General features: G+C 46.6%; 1 protein-coding gene and 1 long non-coding RNA gene across 2 annotated transcripts; one reads left to right on the forward strand and one right to left on the reverse strand.

The window, feature by feature from the left end:
* Positions 1-4796: 4796 nt before the first annotated feature.
* LOC309373206 lies at positions 4797-11265 on the reverse strand. Its single transcript, XR_014169835.1, has 3 exons — positions 10931-11265; positions 8006-8120; positions 4797-5469 (listed from the first exon to the last, which is right to left on the reverse strand). It is a non-coding gene; the product is annotated as an uncharacterized lncRNA (long non-coding RNA).
* On the forward strand, positions 10208-15126 carry GSC (goosecoid homeobox; the record flags this gene model as incomplete). The annotated part of the gene is made up of 3 exons (XM_081915333.1): positions 10208-10595; positions 12573-12832; positions 14735-15126. The coding sequence occupies 3 exons, from the start codon at positions 10208-10210 to the stop codon at positions 14885-14887; spliced, it is 801 nt and encodes a 266-aa protein (XP_081771459.1). The 3' UTR covers positions 14888-15126.
* Between the last annotated feature and the right edge of the window lie 9990 nt (positions 15127-25116).

Genomic DNA, 25116 nt, shown 5'->3' on the forward strand with positions numbered 1-25116 from the left:
TGTAAAGGCATCACAAGCGTCCTCTAGTCCAACCTCTGCAATGCAGGAATCTTTTTGTCCAATATGGGTTTCGAACCCACGAACCTGAGATTATGAGACTCATGCTCTACCAACTGAGCTATGGAGGGGAAAGGCTGGGTAGGTGCACATGGGCTTCCCTTTCCCAATCATGGCAGTGAGTGCCAGTGGGATGGGGAAAACATTGTTTTCTTGAGCCTCACAGGGGTCCTTCTGCATGCGGGCACTGTGCCCATGGAGGACTGGATCCAGCACTAGGCGTCTTTTGAAAGGACACAGGTAAAGACTTCCTGAACTTTGAGAAATCAAGGAAGAGGGCATTGTTAATTGCACTGGAACATCTGCAGACAAAGGGAGCAATAATAATAATTACGGGGAGGCTGAGATGTTCTCTATACTAAGCGTGTTGAACTTTCAATGAGCCCTTCATTAAGTATTGATATAGTGCATGGGTAGGCAAACTAAGGCTTGGGGGCCGGATCTGGCCCAATCGCCTTCTAAATCCGACGGTCCAGGAATCAGCGTGTTTTTACATGAGTAGAATGTGTCCTTTTATTGAAAATGCACCTCTGAGTTATTTGTGGGGCCTGCCTGGTGTTTTTACATGAGTAGAATGTGTGCTTTTATTTAAAATGTGTCTCTGGGTTATTTGTGGGGCATAGGAATTCGTTCATATTTTTTTCCAAAATATAATCTGCCCACCCATAAGGTCTGAGGCACAGTGGACTGGCCTCCTGCTGAAAAAGTTTGCTGACCCCTGATATAGTGTATAAGATAGCTCATAACAACAGCAGTAATAATAATTAGTTATCATATCTTTACTCATACATTAAGTGCCACACGGGTGTTGGCACTTAAGGAACACAAGAAAAGCCCTGCTGGATTGGACCAAAGGTCCATCTGGTGCAGCGTCTTGTTCACACTAGGGACCAGGTCTTTGGAAACCCTACAAACAGAGCCTGAAAGCAGCAGCATTCGGTATCTAGAAGTCTATATGGCCATGTCTGCACCAGTCTGGCCTCAGATGCCCTAGTGCCTCCCTGGGTTCCTTTGGGAGGAAAGGCTGGGTGTAATTTGAACAAATAATAACAAATTGTGATTTCCAAGCTGGACTACTTCACTTTGCTCTACATGGGGCTGCCCTGGCAGATGGTCCAGAAGCTGCAGCTAGTGCAAAATGCATCTGCTACATTGACGGGAGGCAGCCTGGTGAGATCATGTTCCACCAGTCCCAAGAGTGCCGCATCCACTGCCTGTGAACTACCAGGCCCAATTGCCCTAGCACACAAAGCCCTAAATGTCTCGGGACCCAAGTACCTAAACCACACCTTCCCTAATACCAACCATTTCAGCATGTATGATTGGCAGGGAAAACCCTGTTGGTGGTGGTGCTGCCACTAGGTGCTGCCAGGTTGGTGCTGACCTATGGCAGGGCCTTCTTGGTGATGGGCCCCCCCCCATTTGTGAAATGCCCTCCTTGGTGAGATGCGACTGTCTCCCTCATTATCAACATTCCTGTTTGCCTAGGCATTTGATGTCTGAAATATACCATAGTCTGGCAACTATGACATTTGATGCTGTGATTGTATTATAAAATGTTTTTAGATGCTGTCAACTGTTTTTAAATTATTTTTATTTCATATTTTAATTGTATTGTTCCATCACTTTGTTGTTGCTGCCCTGGGCTCCTTTGAAAAGAAGGTCTTGTTAGACCTATCCTCTATAAATTTATTTTAGTGCTTTCACAAGGCCAATCTAGTAGCCATCGGGACATATTGGGACAGCGAATCCTTGCATTAACAGTTAACTACAGTTTGGACTTTGGTTTTTCTGCACCGTTTTCAGCTGGTGGACTCATGTTCCAGTATTATGGGGCAAATGAAGACCCGGGGGCTGGATCAGGCCCAATCGTCTTATAAATCCAGCCCGCAGATGGTCTGGGAATCAGCGTGTTTTTACATGAGTAGAATGCGTCCTTTTATTTAAAATGCATCTCTGGGTTATTTGTGGGGCATAGGAATTCGTTCATCCCCCCCCCCCAAAAAAAAAATAGTCCGGCCCCCCACAAGGTCTGAGGGACAGTGGACTGGCCCTCTGCTGAAAAAGTTTGCTGACCCCTGCTCTACACGCTTGAGAATGTTATTTGTCCCTCCCCACAAGCTTTCCCCCACCTCCCAAATGTTTTATCAAGAAAGGTGTTGGACCTCTGGATCACTTCAGATTCTCTTTCTGGTACCTCTGGTACCTTGTAGTGTAGCATTCCCTTCCTCTCCTTTTTTAAAAAACATGGATCTCCCAGTGAAATTTGTGTTTACTCCATAAGCAAGCCTTAAACGGCTCAGGACCGCAATACCTCAAGGACCGCCTCTTTCCATATGAACCTGCCTGGACCCTGAGATCATCTTCTGAAGCCCTTCTTCGTGTGCCTCCTCCTTGAGAGGTGCAGAGTGTGGCAACACAAGAATGGGCCTTCTCTGCAGTGGCTCCCTGTTTGTGGAATGCTCTCCCCAGGGAAGTTTTCCTGGCACCTTCATTATACAGTGGTACCTCAGGTTGCATAGGCTTCAGGTTACATACGCTTCAGGTTACAGACTCTGCTAACCCAGAAATAGTACCTCGGGTTAAGAACTTTGCTTCAGGATGAGAACAGAAATTGTGCTCTGGCAGCGCAGCAGCAGTGGAAGGCCCTATTAGCTAAAGTGGTGCTTCAGGTTAAGAACAGTTTCAGGTTAAGAACAGGCCTCCAGAACGAATTAAGTTTTTAACCCGAGGTACCACTGTGCACCTTTAGGCACCAGGAAAAAATGTTCCTTTTTACCCTGGTCTTTGGTTGATCTGATTTACATCCTATGCCCTTTTAAAACGTTTTTTTTTTGGGGGGGGAGCTATTGGGTTGTTGTTTTTATTTTTATTTCTTGATTTTATTCTGTGAGGCCCTCAGGTATATGGCGGTTTTTAAACTCAATAAATAATAATAATAATTTAATCTGAGAATCGAAACTAGTCAATGGCACCATCTTGCACAGCCTCCTGACCCCAAACTGTGCACCACAGGAGAATACCAGTTAATCCAGAGTATTTGAACCTCAGCCAGTTTTAAATGCTGTCTTTAGGGACAATTTATTGGAAACCAGTTCTAGTGAAATCAATTGGGGTCTTTTCTAAGCATCAGTGTCTGGGTTACTATAAGTAGGTAACAAGAGCTGGACCAGGCCAAAGGCCCATGTCCAACACCCTGTGCTCTAGTAACCAACCAGATGATGCTGGGATAGCTCAGTCAGTAGAGCATGAGCCGCTTAACCCCAGGATTGTGAGTTCGAGCCCCACTTCGGGGGAAATATTCCTGCATTGCAGGGGGTTGGACTAGATGACCCTCGTGGTCCCTTCCAACTCCATGAGGCTATGATTCTATAATTCTCTGCCTGCTATGGGAAGCCCAAAAGCAGGATCTGAGCGCAAGAGCACGCTCCCCTCTTGTGATTCCCGCAAGTGTTATTCAAAAGCATACTGCCTCCGACGTGGATCCACGACTCAGTTAAAATGATTCGTGTGCCAATTATTTTTATCAATTTTTTCCCCCAAAACTCATTCGACACGCTGGGTGTTGTTGTTTTTTTTAGCATTTTGTGTGGATTTAGCTAGCCAGTGTGCTTGGGGTAGACTTCGCGGGCGCGCACGGGTGTGAATTCAGAACGACTCTGACGTCGAACTGAATCCACCGTGTCAAGACAGACGCGTCCATGAGCCCGTTGTCAAAGTCCGGCCTTTAAGCAGGATGTAAATCGATCTGATGGGTTTACACCAAATCTGGGGCCCTTACCTGCTTGTGGATACCGATCCGCACCAGGTAGGACTCTGATTCCTCCCAGTAATCCGCTTTGCTGGGGGATTTTAAAACCTTCAGTCATCCTTCTATTTACATAAGAGGTTCCTTCAGCGGGTGACTTCGAAGTAAAGGTCGCAGAGTTTCTGGTTTTAGTATAATCTTTCGGAAGGGAACATGCCCAAAGTCATGACATGCATTAAGCATCTAAACTCTTTGCTCCCCTTTAGCCATTGTCCCTCAGACTCATTTGTCACAACGTTGTAAAACTCACCATTTCTCGTCTGCGTGCGCTGCTATTACGCGCGATAGCCCTGATTCCTATAAGGTCTAGCGCGGATACGACCCAAGTTCCATTGAACTCTCCACGGGGCTTACTTCTGAGTAGACCCCCCTCGGATTGCGCTGGCAATGTCGTCCTCTCGGTGTTTGGAATTGTGCGGATGATGGCACAGTCAAGGATAAAAATCCGGGGCGGACGCGGGGATTTAGGTTTGAGGAATGCGCAAAACCTGGACACCGAATACGCTCGGCATTCATTCCAGAATGAAATTGTTTGGCTGCTTAGAGAAATTGTGGGCTATCTTACCCCGGCGTCGCAGCGCATACCTATGAACATACTACTACCCTTTTCTTTTTAAAAAAGAAAAGCGCCTTCCAAGCGATGGAAAATTCCTTGCGGGGAAAAATCTGCACAGTCCCTTATTGATCATCCTGCGGAGCCGAAGGCACCGGGAACGCGCTGTTCCCTTGTCTAGTATTTGGGTTCATTGTCTAGAGCGCTGGACAAATAGGGGATCTCGCGAGGGGGTGGGAGATTGAGTAGCAAGGAAATCTGGAGAAAGGGAGAGAGTCCTTTTTCTCTTTATTTTGCAAACCCCATGGAAATAAAAGCACAGTAAGCAATCACCCTGTAGAAGGACGCTGCTTACATTGAACTAGAAGTATTCCCGTTCTTTCCAATTGAAATGTTGGTTCAGAGTGGCCATCTTTTCAGCAAACCACATTTCCATAGACTCGTGCGTCGTGATTGCTTCGTGGGAAATCGTGTTTGGGTAATAATATTGAAAATCACCGCCGTGTTTACTTGATTCCTCCTCTAACAGCTCCTCCTGCCCTTGCCGAGCTCCCTCTTTCCACGCATCCTCCAGCCCACGCTGTGACTCTGGCTCCGGGAACTAACAAACCCCACACCCGCTCGCCAGTCGCGTGAAATTTGCTGCACTTTCATTTGTTATTCCAATGTCATCCTCTTCCAATGAGTGACAAGTGATTGTTTATTTAATACGGAATGTAGAACTGGGATGGGAGGCGAAAGTGAAGAAGAGGGAGAACAGAAAGGGAAACCAGAAATTCACCAAAGTCCATACAAGTGGGGCGGTGGAGCCAGACAGGTAGTGCTTCAACTGGATGGACCACGATCCGGAGTAAGCTTGCAGGAATTACCGGCAAAAGCGAATATGCCTGTCCCAACATGTCTGTCTGCATGATGTGCGCGAGGCGAATTGGGTTCTGATTCTCGAACAATATGAAAAACGTTGAGCGCGCACAGTCATTGGAGCGGGGATTCAAAATAAAGTTGTTGTTAATGATGATGATTCTGATTCGTAATAGTCGAAAATCAAAACCTAAACAGAAATAAGATGTAAGTCTCACTGATTTCAAAAGGCTTAAATTGCAGCTAACCAATTTAGCAGGGGAATTTAAAAATAATAATAATTCTAAAACTCAATTTCTGATTTCAATGGGATTTATTTCTCAGGAAGTGTCGCTACGATTGAGGTGTTAACACACAGCCCGACCCCTAAACTCAGATGGGGCCATAATATTTTAAACCAATAAAGTTTCCAATTCAGAAACAAAAAGAAAAAAATTATGTGCTCCAGCACCACTCCCCAATTTATCGGAATGTAAGTCCCACAGAACTGAGTTCCGTGAAACTTACACCCAAGAATGCTTACAGTACAGTGGTTCCTCGGGTTACATACGCTTCAGGTTACATATGCTTCAGGTTACAGACTCCGCTAACCCAGAAATAGTACCTCGGGTTAAGAACTTTGCTTCAGGATGAGAACAGGAATCGTGCAGCTGCGGCACAGCAGCAGCGGGAGGCCCCATTAGCTAAAGTGGTGCTTCAGGTTAAGAACAGATTCAGGTTAAGAGCGGACCTCCGGAACGAATTAAGTACTTAACCCGAGGTACCACTGTATTAGGCATATTTATTTGGCGCCTAAAGTCGTTTACTTGAAAGTAAGCAGAGCCGTGGAAAACCGTTGGATTTCCTATGGATGGAGGCGATAGCTCTTTTGAGCTCAGGTAACCACAGAATTTTAAACCGAATTGGACTCCCTTTTTATATGTACTCCGATCCGCTATCTGGTGCTTCCGACCTATATCTCGTCAGCTGCTTGTAGGTTTCTGCATGAATCAAGTACTGTACACCTTCTCCTCACCTGGCTGCTCGTTTCACGAAGGACTGCTTTGCATCCAAATATCTGTGCTGTTGACTCGCCACAGATTTTCTCATTAAAGAGCTCTTGTGTCCCGAGGAGCAATTTTCCAATGGGGAGAGGAATAAATTAAAGGGCGGGGGGAGGTATTGCTAATTATATAAACACGACCAGCCTACACGTGAACCTCCGCAGAGCTCTGCTTTTGTAATAGCCAACTCTCCCGTCCCATTGGATTAGTGAATATATTCCTTTCTCTCTCCAAAGCCTTCCATAGGCACGCAGCGAAACTGACCAGCGCTGCCTCAGTCCCCCGTTTGCGTGTTAAAAAGGCTAGAGATGTGACCGATTCGTCGCAAAACAGTCATAACAGAGCATCCGATCAGATCTTCTGTCTTCCAGTGACTTCTCCCTAATTTTCACAGGCGGCGTGCCTCTATTTATTCCACTTTTGATGCGCCACAAATTGCGCACAATGTAGGTATATATGCACACGGGGAGGGGGGAAAAGAGAGAACCCTGCCCCTTTCAGACTCCAAAACTGTGGCATATTTTTGGTGAAAGGATCTCGACTCTGGACCTTTCTGTCCTGCATGGATAGTTAATAAAGTGAAACGCTGACCCAAGTTGAAGCACAGAGCAAAAGCGCGCGCCACTGCAGCTAAACAGCAGTTTCATGTTGCACGCCTGGGCTATAGTCGTTGGAGCCTTAGAGTCGACGTCTCGACTGCATCGGACCGGGAATGATGCGCGGGGGGGGGGGGGACTTGGGTCGCAGAAATTGCCAGGCTAGTCCCCTACTTTAAAAAATAAATAAAACCGGGCTGTGTTTATTTTTTGCTAACTAGTCTGGAGGTGCCAATCAAAGCGATGCAATCACTTTGCGGCATCGATGAAGCTGCGTTCAGTTTTGATAGATAGATGTATATACATTAATTTAGTGATTTCCACATTAAAACTTAATACTCAGGTGCTTGTTGGGGGTGGGGTGGGGGTTGCGGCAGGGGAGTAGTTGGTAAAACCGACCTCCTGCGGAAATCTAAAGATTAAAAACTCTGGGGAAAGTGTCAATAAAAATGTAGTTGTGATTTTTTAAAATTTTCTAAACTACCGTAGAACTACTCAGAAAATTTTGAAGACGTTTGAAGAAAAAATACGCAGAAACATACACATATTCTAATTTCTTCAAATATATCGTGTTGGCCACAGGCATTAATGCCATACGTTTGTACTCTACTCATTTTGATTAATTGTATTTAGAAACTATATTATCTACGGTATGTACTTTTACTGAAGAGAAAAATCTCTGCCCTCAAGGAGCTTACAGTTAAGCAGCTCCATTCATTCAGGGCCCCTTTCGCCTCTACCTAGATTTACTTGAACAGATCCAGTGCGCCGCTAAATAGACTGAAATAAAACTGCTTTCTTAGACTACTTGTCGGTCACCTGAGCTGGGGAAGCGGTGAAAACGAAGGAAGATGAAATAGAAATAAGGAGAAATACATATATGATTGTGTGTGTGTCTCCTGCGACGTGAGGTTTGCTTAGACTAAGAGAGGATAAAAGAAGGCTTAGATGTCACATTTCCTATGCAAGCCTTGAGAGAAAGGAATTCTTTTTTTCAGTTTTTTTTTAAGAAGAAAAATAATAATCATTTGTTCCTCGTAAACAGCCCCTAATGGCTTAGTTTTGTTTCGCGCGGACAATTTCCTACCTTCATTGATGCAGGGCTGATGGGGTAAATATTCTAATCTGATTCAGTTCACCTCCTGCAGATCGCTGGAGACAATCGTGACAGACCAAGGGTTTTGCAAATCACAAGGACCCGGCTACCAGGAGAGACGGTCGCGTCTTAATCAACAAGAGTTTTTAAAGGACTTAGCCGACCCACCCCTTCACCAGAAGAGGTACATGCGAAATGTAAAGAACCACATCAGCCCCAATACATACATACATACATACATACAATAGTTGGAGGACTGGAAAAGAGATTATTTTTTGAGATGGTACCCCAATAGACCCTCCTTTTTCACATGTTTGTCGAAAACCACATTTGAAAATATTCCCCAACATTTTGAAGGTGCAAAAGCACCATATTAATTTCTACACCTCTCCTGCAACTACTTTTTTTTTTAAGTAGCCATTACTTTGTGTGGGATGTGTGTGTGTATACCAACCTAAAGACAGTCGTAATGGCACAGATCCGCAATCCAAAATCCCAGACGAAGCTAAGAACCATTAAATCCTGTCGGTATCAATGGGTGTTGTCTTGCGGCTCTTATACATGCTTACTCAAACGCGCCCCGCGGAAACCCGAGCGACTAATGCGCAGTGGCCGGGTCTTGACTTAACCTGATCGCAGCGGGCTTCTATTTCCAAGCGAAATGTGCTTCGGAGAGGTCCATTTCCGACCGCAGTCCTATGGACACTGGCCGGCTCGGGGCTAAGGATCACCGGACTCATCGGGGCTTACTTCTGAGTAAACCTGCAGGGGATGGCCTTATGGGCCTTTCGTTCCGTCCGCGGCATCCTTCACGCCTATAACCATGTCGCCATAGACGGCAACAGACTGAGCACCAAATCGTTCACGAAATAAGAGTTTTGCTAGGTAGGAAGTTCAGCGAAACATTATTTCGAATATATATGTTCGGGTTCAGGGGAGGGATGGGGAGTTCAGCTGGGGGTGGGGCAGGAAAAATGGGATAAAGGAACACACTCTATGCAACATATGTATCAGTGACCGGAATGGCTAAAGGGAAGGAAACGCTACGCTCTTTGAAGCAAGGGGTTTACCGTCGAGTAAAGACAAAGCCGATCGGGGAGAGGCTGTAATGGACTAAAGATGAATATTCTAAACCTTGTTTCCCCACTTTCACTCTTCCTCCCCTCCCCCCCCGCCCCCGCACGCATTTCTTGCAAGAACTCGGGAACGTCTAACCCCGATCCTAAGCTTATTTATGGACGGCAGGGAAGTCGCCCTTTCGGATCGCGACAGAAGCTGATGAATTAGCAAACAGCCTCTTCAGCAGAAAAATAAGCGGGGCACTTTCGGAGCCGGCCGGGAGCTGGTGTTAGGCGATTCTCCGCAATAACATTAACCAGATTAACCCGGGCAACAATTAGCGATGGAGGGCAGCAAACAGCGAGAGATCAACCCTTGATCGCGAGGGGGGGGGTGCGGGGTGCGAGGAGGGAGCTCGCCGAGAGCTGGGAAGAGGCGAGAGGCGGGGGGGGGGGGGGGGGGAAAGAGAGATCCGCTAATGGAAAGGATTACGTTAATTTCGTTAATTCTTAATGCACAGAGACCCGTCTCTCTCCCTTTCCCTCCTCCCCCAGACGCGCCCACCAGCCCCACCCCTCCACTTTCCCTCCTCCCCACCGCCACCATCTCTGCTGACTTTACTTTGGTAAAGATGGAAAGGGGGGGCGAAGAGAGAGAGAAATCTGGTTTTATTTGTGATCTGATCTATAACCAGGAACTAAATCCAGGATGACGTCGCCGGGGTATAAAAAAGGAAAGAGGGTCGGGGTGGAGTAGAGACTCCCATGCAGTTGAGATCTGAGGAGGAAACGGACCAGAGGGGAGGAAAAGGGGAGTGGAGAGGAGGAGGAGGAGGAGGAAAAAGAGGAGGGGGAGAAGCGCGCAAAGTGACCAGGAAGGGCCTCTCCTGGCTCGCTTGCTTTCAAAAAAGAAAGCGCTGGCGGACAGACCCCCCTCTCCCTCCCCCTCCCCCAAATAAGCCTGGCGCCCCGAGCCTGGGGAAACCTCAGTCCGCGTTTTTCCTCGGCTCCGCCGCCGCGCACGCTCCGCTCCGCTCCCCCTCCGCCGCCGCCTTGCTGAGCGGAGCTTCTCCTTGGCTCCGTCGGCCCCCGCCCGCCCGCCCGCCCTCCCTCCGAGCCGCGCGCTTTGGGGGCTATGCCTGCGGGCATGTTCAGCATCGACAACATCCTGGCGGCCAGACCCCGCTGCAAGGAGTCGGGGCTGCTCCAGCAGCAGCAGCAGCAGCAGCAGCAGCAAGGGGCGCCTCAGCCGAGCGCGCCGTCGGTGGTTTTCTCGACCAGCCTGCACGGCGGGGACTCGCTGTACGCCTCGGCTGCCGCCGCTGGCGGAGACTACGGCGGATATTACTCGCGGGCGGTGGCCCCGGCCTCCAACTTGCCCGCGCTGGGCGGATCTCGACTGGGAGGCTATGGCAACTATTACTACGGGCAGCTGCACGTCCAGGCGTCCGCCGTGGGGCCGCCTTGCTGCGGCGCGATGCAGCCCCTGGGCGCGCAGCAGTGCTCCTGCGTCCCGGCAACAGGTAAGGCAATAAGAACGCTAATAATATAATAATATTAACCCTCCCAGTACTAACTGCCCTATTCACTTTCAACCCAGAGGGATGAGGAGGGGATGTAAAAGAGAGAATCAAATTTAACCACCACTCCCCGTACTTTTTTCGCTTATTTCGCTTATGTTTACCCGCGCCCCTCCCAGCGCTTCCAGACTTTCCTTTGCGCTTGGATAATGATTGAGTAATGGCCGTCATTTACAGGACGAGGCTCCGCCGCCGCCGCTCCTCTCCTCTCCGCGGTGGGGAGAACGGTCCCCTGTGGACATTCGTTCGTGGGAATGAAGAATAGCCCATTCACTTACAATGAGGGGAATTTGCAAGGGTATGGGAAGCGGGGAGCTCAGTTTGTTGCTGGTAACCCCGTGCATTAAGGCTGCTTCTGTAAGGCACAGCTAGTCCCGTCCGGGATTCTGTTGCCTGGTCACTCCGCGGCGTGACAGAATGCTGCGAAGCCGCGATACATTCCTTCGCATTGGCTGAAAGTGACGTTCCATATTCGAACCAAGATGGCTTGTGATCGAAGTCGGTTTGTGTTGAGAGTTGAGCTGGTTGGGTGCAGTTCTCTGAAGCGGCGTTTCCCCGTCCCTTCGCTTCCCACCCTTAAGACATATACCCGCTCTGACGACCCGCTCAGAAACGCAGGTTTGGAATCCTTACAACTTCCAACATTCCTGGGAGTATTTAGATTGACTTCTGAGTAAAGCTGCTGTCCTAAAGCATATTTATGTGGCCGTCAATACAATTAAAGTAAGTGGGACTTGCTTCTGAGTAAACAAATGCTGCCAACGTCTTTAGGATTGGAGTGTAAACTTCAGAGGCGGCGACCTGCTCTCCTTAATTTACTTTCAACTTTCCAGTCCTATTTTTAAAATAAGTATTTTTTTTAGTCCCACTGAATTAAATAAAGCTTCCAAGAAAATATATCTGAGATCGAGATGTAAATCAGTCCATAATAAAATAAACAAATCTGGCAAACCTGATTTTTGAAGTCAACCAATGGGCAAATCCGATCCACACTCAGTTAAAATGTAGGGGGGGGGGTTAACCTGATTCAAAATACAATCCTCAACACATTTATTTAGGACAAAGTTAAATGTCACTGAATTTAGCGGGGCTTCCTTCCACTGACATCTGATTAGGTTGCTAACCTGGTTGAAGGCAATGAGATTATTCTAAAATACATAGAAGGAAACGTTAGTTTATTAATTGAACTCCCCCCCAAAAAAATATGTGAGGGTCAGGGGCACAGTTCAAGTTCGGTTATTAATCCTGTTAAGTTTGAACTGATTTTGTCTGGATGGCAATGGAGATTACAGTTGTACCCCAACTTCCTTCCAATGAGTTAGGTGGGGGCATATATTGATGGGCTGGTAAAAAATCTCCGCACTTTAACGTCATCCCAGTTGTGGGCTGTTTTTTGGGGCTCCTGGGTGAATTCAGCGGGGATTTATTGCTTCGGCGTTGAGAGGCTTGGACCCTAGATTCTGACCCGCTTAAGCGGCCCTAGCCGGTGAGCTAAATGCATGCCCCCTAATGCGTAAACTCCACTGAACTAAAGTGGAGAGTGAAACGCCATCGGACTCAGTGGGACGTATTCACACGTCTATCTGTGTCTATCATTTTGGAGAGGGTCACGTGTGGAGTGGAAGTCAGCATTTTCTCCATGTGTGAATGAGACCTGCTTCCGTCTTCCACGGCAAATCTAGAGTAAGCGGGATGGGCGTGCGCTGCAGCATTCCTGCAAAAGTTAGTGGGAGTTTTCACCAAACTGAAACTTCCAAATTTGCTCCATAGCGTTTAATCAGCTTCTTCGTGGCCTTTTGCCCCTGGCTTGTAACTGGTTGGTAACTCTCGGAGTTGGCAGGCCGTGCTTTTTCGTGGGCTCCGAATCCAGCTCAAACGGTACCATATCACCTCCTTTCGCCCCTCTCCCTTTCTCTCTAGGCTACGAAGGGACCGGGTCCGTCCTGATGTCTCCGGTGCCCCATCAGATGCTGCCCTACATGAACGTGGGCACCTTGTCCCGGACTGAGTTGCAGCTGCTGAACCAGCTGCATTGCCGTCGGAAAAGGAGGCACCGCACCATCTTCACGGACGAACAGCTGGAGGCTCTGGAAAACCTCTTCCAGGAAACCAAATACCCAGATGTGGGCACTAGGGAACAGCTGGCCAGGAGGGTCCATTTGCGGGAGGAGAAAGTGGAGGTAATTGGAATGGGCTTCTGGGCTTCATTGCAAAATGCAGGCGGAGGGAGACCAAAGCCCGTTTCTTCCTTATGCCATCCAAGGGGAGGGCGAGTGATGGTGGGGGTGGGAGGGAGAGAAGCAAGCCGTAGATTTCCAAAGGAGGGGGAAAGTTTGCGTCTTAAACCGACTGCAAACTCGCTTCTGTATTTTATGCAGCGCCTGGCACGTCCTTGGTGAGGAATAATATGTAAGGCTTACTCAGTAGTAGCAGTAGTACTTAGTACTCAGTAGTAGCAGTTACTCAGAAGACTGAGTAGTGCAGCAATTTTGTACCTAGTTTACCTGGGAGTAAGTTCCGTTGAGCTCTGTGATGCTTACTTCTGAGTAGACATGCATAGGATTACTCCGTAATTCTTACCATTGTCATTCGGCCCCAATCCTGCACTGTTTAACCTCAAGTGAACGCAACCGATTTAAATGAAACGTAATTTTAAGTATGTGTGTTGAGGACGCGTTTTAGGCAATGGGATCAACAATTCAGCGGGTCCCTGGATCGCAGCTTCATTTCCGCAGATTCCCAACTTGGACGGGCACTTTGCATACTCAGCGTGCTCAGTCCTATTCGCGTGGCGCGACCCACAACTTTGAGAGCTTAACCCTAAAGCAGTAAGTTTAATGGAACTTATTCCTTGATGATTGTGGTAGGATTTGCAGCTTCCCTCCACTTCAGATTTAGTTTTAAGAGGCACCGAGTCCCCCTCTTAATACTTTGGGACTTCGGTTTGGACGGTGACTTCTGTGTTTACTGGATTGTAGACTAGGCTTGCCTGTCTAAAGACAACCGAAGCACTTGCTCACAACAACTGCACTTATTTATAGAGCCCGGCAGTGTACTAGGCCCAGAGTAAAACAGTACTAGGCGGTCCTGGGAGGCGTCGGCACGCCGATCCTACACGCATTTGGTGGAAGCAAGTCCCTTTGAATGCGGGGAGACGGGCAACTGCGTCCGATCTTGGCCCGGGACATCCTGTGCCAGGTAACGGAGAGAGAAGGGGGTGGGGTGCAGAGCTAGACTACGCCATCCAACTTGCCTCTGTAGCTGCGATGCAAAATGCCTCGCTTCTTAAGCGTTCGCTTCCCAGGTTTTAAGATGCAACTCGCTCTGCTGGTCAAATGTATTTTTTTGCAGGAGCTAAGCACTTTAGGCAGAACATATCAAACCTGTATTTTGCACAACTTCTGACACACCCTTGGCCCTAAAATCCTGGGAACAGTAGGATAACCAGCAGCGCTATTTGGATAAACTAATGGTAACACTTCCCATCCTTCCGCTGTCAGTCCTGCAGTGTTGGCTTGAAAATAACCCCGGTTGCACTGCGATCCTGTAAGGTATAACACTTCCCAGGTGCGCGGAAGCAACTGCAGCTGCTGTCGAAGTAGCTCAACCGGGAGTTGAGGTTGCGCGGGGGAATGATGTTAGATTCTACCTTTTGCGCATACGCGCAGCAAAATGCAAGACCCGTCTTTTAGTTCGCGGCTCTGTGTTGAAGCTCTAGGCTGCATAGCATCTTGTTCAGACGGTAATCTGTTCACACATGCATGTTTACGTCATCGGGGTGTGTGAACCGATTCCACCAGAGGAAGCATTACGTTTGAGATGGCGTGGCATCTAGTGATAGGAGAACTCGATCCCAGTGCAATCCTATACATGCCTACTCAAAAGTCCCATTGAGTTCCCAGGGAAGTAGGTATAGCATTGCCGCTTTCGTGGCGTTAGATCCGTAACGGCTGGTTCGCACGTGCAGCGTCAGAGCTCTATGCTGCTGCAGCAGCCGTGCAAAACTGAAAGACGCGGTGCAAACAGTGTTGTTGCAAGTATTGACACCTTCCCCTCCCCTCCTTCACTTCCTCGAATGGCAGGTTTGGTTCAAGAACCGCCGGGCTAAATGGAGAAGGCAAAAGAGGTCTTCTTCCGAGGAGTCAGAAAATGCCCAGAAATGGAATAAAGCTTCCAAAACATCGCCAGAGAAGAGACAAGAAGAAAGCAAAAGCGATTTGGACTCCGACAGCTGATACCTTTCCCCCCACCTGGAGGATAAATTTGCTGGGCCGGCGGAATGGACATAGCTTGCCTGCACAACTTGCACCGAGAAGGAAGATGCTTAAGAATTCTTGCACAGACTCTGCCTATGCAGGAGGAGGGAAAGGAGGGCCGTATAAATATATAAATATATCTATCTGTATATAATGTACACATGACGACCCTGGGAGCGATCCCTTTTAAATAAAGCGTGTTGCGGAGGTGTTGCACAGGTGGGTGTTTGGGGTCGCTTGCTTTGTTTGGGTTTCTCTGACAGACCCGGCTCCGAAGAATCACAGGCCTGGGTGGGGCCCACAGCCTTGTTTAGTCTGCTGCTCTTTTTTTGTTTGGTTTGGTTTCCATTGTTTTGGCTGGCTGGGTTAGGAAGAAGGCGGGGTGGGGAGAACGGAGAGCCGGAGGCATAAGCTGCGCTATTGGTTATTGATTCCCAACTCTGGGAAAGGGATGCTGGCTTTATGCGCTTAGAAGAGAGAGGTTGCAAAGCTGCAAACGCGTACAGAACAGCACACACTTCCTTGCCAGTAAGCCCCCTCGAACTTCTGGGACTTAACTCCCGAGCAAAGGTGCGGGCTGGGATCTTCAGCAGGGCTCCCCAAACGAAAACCACACTCAGTCCATTAGGATTTATTTCCTTAAACGTGCCTAGGAAGGCCGCTTTCTCAAAATAATCCAGGCTCGCAGAGGACATTAATCCCAGGCAAACGGCAGTCAAGTTCAGCGAAAGTTGTCCGAGTTTAAACATTTTACCCTTTCAGTGGAACACAATAGTGGCCTTTAACTTGACCGGGCTGTAAAACTGAAAAGAGATCTGGGCTTGCTTGCTCCGCCTCCGATTAACGATAGGAAGTGGCAAAACCCCGAAACCGCACCTCTCTTTTTTCTGTCCGCGGGAGTGCGTCCCGTCGATTGCAATGGGACTTACTGTATTTCCAAGGAAGTTTACTTAGGATCTCTGCCTTCAATTAAAACGGGAAAGGAGGAGAGCAGAAGGGATAAAGGAGCTGCTGGCTTCTTTAAACCTGATCTTGAAATGGTGGGGAGACGCAGAACTTTCCTGGGCTTCTGGTAAGACTTTTTATTGAGACCGGGATTTTACCAGGGATTTAACCTGGGCCTTCCAGCGCGCAAGGCAGATGTCCGCTCTGCCGCTGAACCACGGTCGTTTCCCCAAAGGCTTTAACGTTTGTTTATTCCCTTTGGCAGTATCTGATCTGGAGGGGTGCGGGGGAAACCCACAAAAGCAGCTGAACGTTTTACTGCACTTTTCCCCTTTCCTAGTAACCAGCTTCATTTAACGCTGCTAGGGAAACGATGGTGGGAAGCGCAGAGATTGCTGAACGCCACTTATTCCATAGTTTAGCACCCGAAGGAATTGCCGAGCAATCCGAAAACCGCAGCATCTCTCTCCCTATTTCCTCACGAATGATAATATCGGAAAAGGTATCGTTGTTGAGGCCAAACCAAGACTCGTTGGAGAGGGTTGTGCGACCGCGAGCAATAGCAATCAGCTGCTTATCGCATTTGGTTTTGTATTTCCCCCCACATGTCTGCACTGTTCCTTAGCGGACGAAATCAGCCTATTTACAAAAGGGATGAATTATTTGCCTCCTTGAATCCGGAATCCCGATTGCGATCTTAGCTGATAGCCAGTGTTAATGTTCCGTCAACATTTTGCGCTGTGAACGCCACCTCTCAGGTTTATTAAGCTTGCTGAGCATAGTCAGACAGACCCATTGAAATGAATGAACATGACTGAGCGAGGTCCGTTAATTTCAATAGGTCTACTCTGAGTAAAATTTAGTTGACTGCCACTCAGAGATTCAAGCTTGAATCTGCCCAGGCACATACCTTTCAACCCCCCACCCACCAAATTATTGAGCACCTGCCACGAGTGACGCAAGTCATCTGTGAAGGGCCACGTGAAGACTCAATAATTTTGTCCCCTCTTAACTTTTCTCTTGACCCGAAACGGCTACAAGCCTATACCCACTTACCTGCGAGTAAGCCCCACTGCGTTCAGTGGGATATACCTCTGAGTAGACATAGGATCGCGCTTTAAGTATCGTCGATTACCTGTTTCCTGAAGGGACAAAGACCACAAACATGCTTCCAAAAAGCACACTGCAATTGTATCCATTTATCCACAAAAATAAGCACCACTGGGTTCAATGGAGCCTACTCTCAGGTAAGTGTGTAATGTTACCTGGGCCCCTTCTTCCCAGTTAACAAGAGCCTTGTAAAGCGTGCAAGATTGCGGGGGGCGTGGTTGCTTGTGTAGGTGCTTTTCTCTTTTTGCACCCCGAAAAAGATCCTACCATTCAAACGATCAGAGCGTCAGAGTCAGTCCTCTGGTCCCTCTTCATTAGCCCCAGGGCAAGAGGGGTGATAGCTGGCGATGGGTCCGCTCAGCTAGAGCCCCACCGGATCCAGTGTTGTCAATATGTGCGTTAGAATCATGGAAACAGCAGCCATGGAATGCACATTTCCATGCTCTGAGCATTGGCTAGCGTGCACAATGAAGACTCAACACTGATAGGCAATGGTGGAGAGCAATCCGTAAGCCCTCCTCTCCTTTAAACTGCTTGGAAAGAACTTGCCCAATAAGTCATGTGACCAATGCCATGATGTGTCATTAATCACCTTCCCAAATCTTGCTTCTTACCCAACCCACAATTCTGGAACAGCTTCCTCCTTTAAACAAACAAACAAACAAACAAACAAACAAACACACCACAAATCAAATTGAAGGAGAGTGAAAGTCCCCCTGTTAGGAACAGAGGCTGTTGCCTTAAGTTACACCCACTCAGATCGTTGGTTCAGGGGATATTATTCAGACAGAGGATATTATTATTATTATTATTATTATTATTCCACCTTTTTACTTGACAGGAACTCAAGTAAAGGTTTACAGCTAAGGGCTTACAGCTACAGGCTTACAGCTAAAACAGAAACAGCTAAAAACATAGGAAAAAGCAATCATTAAAAAACAATTAAACATTAATAAAATATGCACACACACAAAACAAACAGATCATTACAATAAGATATCTACACTTTCCCACCCTTATATCTGCAGAAAGAAAACTGCTACAATAAAAAGTCTAAACAAAAGACACATTGCATAAAATGTTCTCATCATATTCCCCACCCTAACTGGAGATGTGGGGAATCAAACCTGCAGTCTTGTGCGCACAAGGCTTGCTCTCTTTCACTGAGCTATGGCTCTTCCCTTCAGTGTCATTACATGAAATCTATGTTTCTATTGATTGGTTTTATTGTACGCAAGTCTACTCCCCACACTTTCTTACACTATTCTACTTGAAACCTGGCTCCTCAGGATTCACACCTCCAGAACAGCAGCCCAGAGCCTTCTCCCTCAGCAAGTTTGATGTGCATTAGAGCCAAGAGTTTGTCAGGCAGCTTCCCTGACCCATGGCGAGATGGGCTTTAAAAGAGACGGGAAAGGCTACAATAAAATGTGCAACTTTTTTGTGTTCCTGTTTCATAAGGGCCTGGGGAGAAACAACTAATCAACCAAATAAATCCAAATTAAGGAGTGACCAGAACACTTCCATACTACAGTGGTAACATGGGTTACAGACGCTTCAGGTTACAGACGCTTCAGGTTACAGACTCCGCTAACCCAGAAATAGTACCTAGGGTTAAGAACTTTGTTTCAGGACGAGAACAGAAATTGTGCGTCGGCAGCGGGAGGCCCTATTAGCTAAAGTGGTGCTTCAGGTTAAGAACAGTTTCAGGTTAAGAACGGACCTCCAGAACGAATTAAGTTCTTAACCCGAGGTACCACTGTATATGTTGCACCTTAAAGAGCTTTTAAATTAGCACCCTAAAATATTTGACCCCATTGCAGGATATTTGATCTCTTCTTCAGGCCAGGCTCCCAGGAAGAAGTCACAGTGATACCTGGACCATAATGCTCATATTCAGGTTGTGGAATATTCTCAGTTCTCCTTCCAGCATATTATCTGGACTTATACCTGACGTCATCCTATACATGTTTACTCAGAAGTAAGTCCAATGGCATCCAATGGAGCTTGATCCCAAATAAGTCTTCTGGCCTCCATTGAGCATCATAAGGTAAATAATGGGATGCAAAATGCACCTTGGAAAGCCTCTGGATTGAGAAATGGCAATGTGAAGTGGCCTATATACCTTTCTGTACTATTCTCTAGCACAATTATGATGGGAATGTGGACCTCCTGACCCATGACTATTGGCTGTGCTGGGTGGAGCTGATGGGTGATGGAATCCAGCAACACCTGAAGGAAGGGGGGGGGGGGAAGCATAGGAAATATTATTCTAGCTCAGTATTTTGCATACACCACCTACTCCCATTCTTAAAATGCAAACAATATCAGGAGCTCAAAGTTCGTGAAAACAAACCACCCTCATGTAGCAGTAATAATTGTTGTGAAATATGGTGTAATTGGAAATCCCAAATTCTGCATATCTACTTGTTCCATAGTAATGCTGAGCAGGACTTTCTGTGCGCCTGTCCCTTTTCTGTGAAGAGGATTCCTGCTGAGATAGGACAGGAAACTACTATCACTACTTTTCAGAAACAGGTGAAGTCAGTTTTTTTCTGACAAGCTTTCACAGCTGGAAGGATAGGTGTTTATTTTTGCATTGTTTTAAAACTCGTATTCTGTTGGCTTAAAAATAAATAAATAAAGGTAAAGGATCCCTGACAGTTAAGTCCAGTCGTGAACAACTCTGGGGTTGTGGCACTCATCTTGTTTTACTGGCCGAGGCAGCCGACGTTTGTCCGCAGACAGTTTTTTTGGGTCATGTGGCCAATATGACTAAGCCGCTTCTGGCAAAACCAGAGCAGTGCATGGAAATGCCATTTACCTTCCCGCCAGAGTGGTACCTATTTATCTACTTGCACTTTGATGTGCTTTCAAACTGCTAGGTGGGCAGGAGCTGGGACGGGAGCTTACCCCATTGCAGGGATTCAAACCACCGACCTTCCGATCGGCAAGAAGTTATTTTTGTTATGTTTTTGTACATTGCCTTGCGATATGTATGTGTAGGGCAATTAATTACTCAGTGCAAAGACGCATGGAAATGCAAATTTATTTATGCTGCACACAGTCTTAGATCATGGCAATAATAGTAAAAAGAACCCCAAAACACTAAACACCACCTCCACCACTGGCAGAGAATTGGTGCCGCCATTGGTGCCAATTTCCAGTAAGATCTTGTGGAGTGTGTCAGATCTCATAAGATTTTAGTGAGATCTCATGAGATCTCTCCAGAAATCAGTGCTGATGCAGGACCTACATTTCTGCAGGTCGCAGTAGGGTGGACTGCATGGCACAGAAATGGTGGCAGAGTGGAGTAAAATGAGACACGCTGTCCCTGCATAGATGCATGTTCCAGTCATGGCTAAGAAGCAAACTTTCTAAATAACTGAGCACTAGAACAATCGAACAACAGTGGGAGCATCTCACTGCAATCATAGCCTGCTTATGGGATTCCCAGAAGCATCTGGCCTTTGGCCTGATCCAGCAGGGCTCTTTGCTTCTTATGCACTTACTTTATATCCTGCCTTTCCTTCACAAAGCTCTAGGTGGTGTACATCAGGTTCCTTACTAGATGGCCTCCATACTTTGATCAGATTCAGAATGAGATCAAACCTACTTAGCTCCAGCAAATTTGTCACTTCATGCCTTCAAGCAATTCCCACTGTATCTATCAAATGCTTTTTTATTATTAAAACAAACAAACAACCCCATACCATTATATACCACTGCCAAATAGTGTTGAATATTAAATATTATTGCATGCCAACCACCAGATACTGTTAGTGGTTCTCAAATATCTTGCAATCAAAGTTTAAGGAGGGATTTGTTTGCAAGGGGGTCATGCTGAATAAGATATCATAGGCTAAGGTATAAACACTGATAAACCTGGACCGTAAGGAATATTGTCCAGATCTAACTCTTAGTGGTGCAGCTGCACTACTCACGAAAAGATTTAAGGCAATCCAAACTGAATTCTTTGGAACTATTTCTTTCTTTCTGTTTTTGTGAACTCCCCAGTGATCCATACCATAAAGAATTGTGGCCTGTACCATAGCCTTGGAAATGCAAAGGGCAGGGTCAGTTATATTACTTCCATATTTTCTTCAAAATTATAAAACTCTGTTATCTGCCCTGCCTCATTTTAGTGAAATATTTTCATGAAATAACACTGTTTGGCACATGTACGATGGCAAGAATTCAAAATTTGACAAAGGTTTTGAGCTCATTAACTTCTTTCATAGTATTGGCAAGGAAGGTAGATTTCGCAACTGGAAAAAGCTTGATTTTTTAAATACAAAAATAGCAAACTAAGGGTTTTTGAGAACACAGTGGTAGAATGTAAGCCCTCCAGTGTCTCTTAATCCTTATTTCTCTTCTAGCCATAATGAAAAATTTCCTCAGACTTGTTTAATAACATTTTTTTAAAACAAAAAAAAGCTACTGCCATTAAGTGATATCTGCACCAGAGTCATCCTATAGCAGGGGTCCCCAAACTAAGGTCCATGAGCTGGATAAGGCCCGAGGGACTCGTTTATCCGGCCCGCAGTGACCCCCGCCGCCCGCTGCTGCCACCTGCTCTTACCGGTGCTGCGCTGCACGGCCGCCCACTTCTGGGTCGAAGGAGCACTGGAAATAGCTTGTGCGCATGCGCAAGCGTTATTTGTGCATGCACATGCACTATTTCTTGTGCACATCTGGGTCAGAGGAGGCCCGTGCACATGCATACAAGCTATTTCCGGTGCTCCTCCAACCTGGAAGTGCCCCAGAAATAGTGTGTGTGCACGTGTATGGGCATGCGACCTCCAGCCCGCTGCACAATCAGTGCTGGAGACACTGGCCCAAGGCGTGGTACGTTTGCTGACCCCTGTCCTATAGCCATCGTTGATACCTTGGAGGAAGGAGAAAAATGCAGCCAGCATTTCCCCTCTGATAACTTGAGACATAAGTTTGTGTTAGTATGGAACGGGATGATGAGGGGTTGAAGCTATCCATACACACTGGTTTCTAAACATTTGGAAGTAAAGGTAGAAAGGTCAATCGACCCCTGGACGATTAAGTCCAGTCAACTGCATACAGTAGTAGGGGCTGGATCCAGACCAGCTGTTCCACGAACAGAAGGGCTCCTTCCATGCACAGAAGTGAGTCAGATCCAGTGGAATCTCCTGCGCTGTGAACGATACATTTCTGGATCTGCTGGTGGGGGGGGGGAGAGACACAATTCTTGCCGATGCCCCTCTGTTCCTGGAGCTACCAGCACCACCGCCCACACTGTTTGGGAGCCCCCCACCCACAAACCTCTGGAGAAACTTTTTTGGGCACAGGGGGCTGCAGAGGAAGAGAAAGGACTAAAGTTGTTTGTTGTGCTCTCTTCTCTATTACTACTCAGGTGTTTCTGTGCGCTCTGGCTTCCGTCACCATGTTCCAGTGCACCAGAAGCGGTTCAGTCATGTTGGCTACATAATCTGGAAAGCTGTCTGTGGACAAACGCTGGCTCCCTCGTCCTGAAGCAAGATGAGTGCCGCACCTCATAGTCACCTTTGACAGGACTTAACCAGGGGTCCTTTACCTTTTACCTTACTACTCAGATGTAATGTCCTCTGGGGTCAATAGGGCTTGGTAAGTATATACTGTGGATGCTTGGGTTGCAAACGTGATCTGTGCTGGAAGCATGTTCGCAACCCACAGCGTTCGCAACCTGCAGCACCAAGTGTGTGCATGCGTGGGTTGCGATTCGGCGCTTCTGCGCGATTTAGCACTTCTGCGCATGCGCGACTGCCGAAACCTGGAAGTAACCTGTTTCGGGTTCCATAACCCAAAAAAATGCAACCTAAAGCATCTGTAACCCGAGGTACGACTGTATAAATTTCAGCAGGAACAAAATAGGCAAGGACCTAGCACTGGATCAGCTTTTGGTTAAGAGAATGTCAATCTTTTAAATACACCAAACAAAGAAGCAAATGGTATTAGGATTAGTGGAATCACTGGAAAAGGTGGAAAACTCGCCCATGCCAAAGAGAGTCTGTAATATTTCTGCATCGCAATGTGCATTTTTATAGGTCTTCTGGGTTTTATCTGCAAGATAGTATAAGTGAACAAAACCCCTAGGAGATTTGAAGTGCATTACACTTCAAATGTCTATATTCCATTTATGCCATGTGTTTTCTTACTTTGCAGACGCTGGAAGTCTTGAATGAATGCAACTAAGAGTGTTAATCAATTTAGTTTCAGTCTCCAGGGTTCCCACTTACCCAGGCCTGACGTTAAGGCTGCAATAGGACAACAATTGTAGCTGCAGTTTGTTGGGCTGGAAGTGCACATTTTCGGGACTTAATATCATGTAAAATATGGTCACTTCCAAACTTCTAATATCCATGGAAGGCGGGGAAAGCAGGGCAGATGCTGGAAATTAATTTAATTCTTACAGGGTATGACTAAGTTATGAACCAATACATAAAGAGTGCACAGAAAAAAAGTGTTTGTGAATTACAAAATAAGGTGTATGACTGTACCATGCAATTGGATTTCATAATTATGAAATATAGGCTGAAATTCTACACACACTTCCTGGAGGTAGGTCTCATTACACCCAATGGTGATTACCGTATTTCTCAGTAGACATGCACAGGGTTGCAGTGTCAGCTTTAAGCAAAGGATGTTAGCTTTCTTTCTTTAACAAATATTAATTGGGGGCCAATTTGCTTAAAGTGTGACTTACAGATATCAGCTGCTGATATTATATTTGTTATTATGTATTTCATAATGATGCAATATGCTGATATGTACATGAGCTGGCCTAAGAGACCCGCTTTAAGCAAGCTGGCTCAGAATTAATTTCCTTTATGAAATAACCCATGTTATAAATCACCGGACTCAATCACAGTAACCACCATATTGCAAAGATCGCTCTCTTTCTTTGTGTGTGTACATACATATATTCATTTCACAGATTTTGTGTATTTATATCTGAGCTTTTCCACCTGACTTTTCCATTAAAGAAAAATGTCCCAAATAGTTTACCAAATGTGTAAATACCCAATGAACAGACAGTGCTCATGCTACTAGATGTCCTTGTTCCCAATGCCCTCCAGAAGCTGTTAGATTCCAGCTCCCATCAGCCCCAGACAGAAGGACCAATGGTCAGGGATGATGGCAGTTGTAGTCCAACAATGCCTGGAGACTCCTCATTAGCTACAACTGGCCCACAGAAAGCTCTGTGGATACTGATGTCCTGAAAGTGGGAGTCAAGCAGCCGTGTGCAGGAAATGACATATTTCAGGTCAGTGTTGTAGTATGGAAAGGGAAGCTGTGGATCTGCAGGACCTCATTTTCCTTTGACATGCTCCACAGATGGGTATCAATCCATGAGAGCTGGCATGGTAATTTTCCTTGCAATGGAGTCAGCAGGAAGAGGAAAAATAAAAATGGAAGGGGGGAAAAGACAGCAGACTGGGCTCCACTACCTGCCTTGGCCATAACTAGACAACAGGGCTTCAGTTGAGGACTTCTGTTTCCCCCTAACATACCCCACCATAGGATTGCTTTCTGAACACCTTAGTGCTGCCCCACAAACACTTAAGGGAGAGTAAGTCCCATCAGTGGGGCTTACCTCTGAGTAAATGTTCATGGGATTGGCTGCTAAGCAGTACCTAAATATTTGCATGGAGTGTCTTTTCTTTTCTTAACGGGAAATGTTTTATATGTCTGCAAGAGAGCTTTGGGTTTCTGCGCAGCGAACACACAAACCTTTTTGTATGCGGAGCCGCTGGTGCGGCATAAAATATTTTGGTCCATGCATAAATCACAGCCATTTGCCCATCAGACACTTAGTCCAGGAGGGAGCCTGGCTTAATGAAATGCGATTTTAAAATTCAAGAATACATCACGGAAATCATTTCATGAAACCTTGTACATAATCGCTTGCAAACCTCCTCAAATAAACTCGGTGAATATATTGATAGCAAGGAGAGCCGAACAGGGCCCAGAGTGAATAACTCTTCATTAAGAAGAGCAGAGAATTGGAAAGTATCAATCTGGTGCCAAATGGTACCCCGTGGTGAATAATTACGGCCAAGCTGTAAACCCCTTAAAAGCTACAAGGCACCACTATAATGAAACACATAGCTGAAGTTTACAGTATGTATATATTGAGGGTT

This window comes from Podarcis melisellensis (genome assembly GCF_964234715.1).
Source record: "Podarcis melisellensis genome assembly, chromosome: 1".
Taxonomy (NCBI): Eukaryota; Metazoa; Chordata; class Lepidosauria; order Squamata; family Lacertidae; genus Podarcis; species Podarcis melisellensis.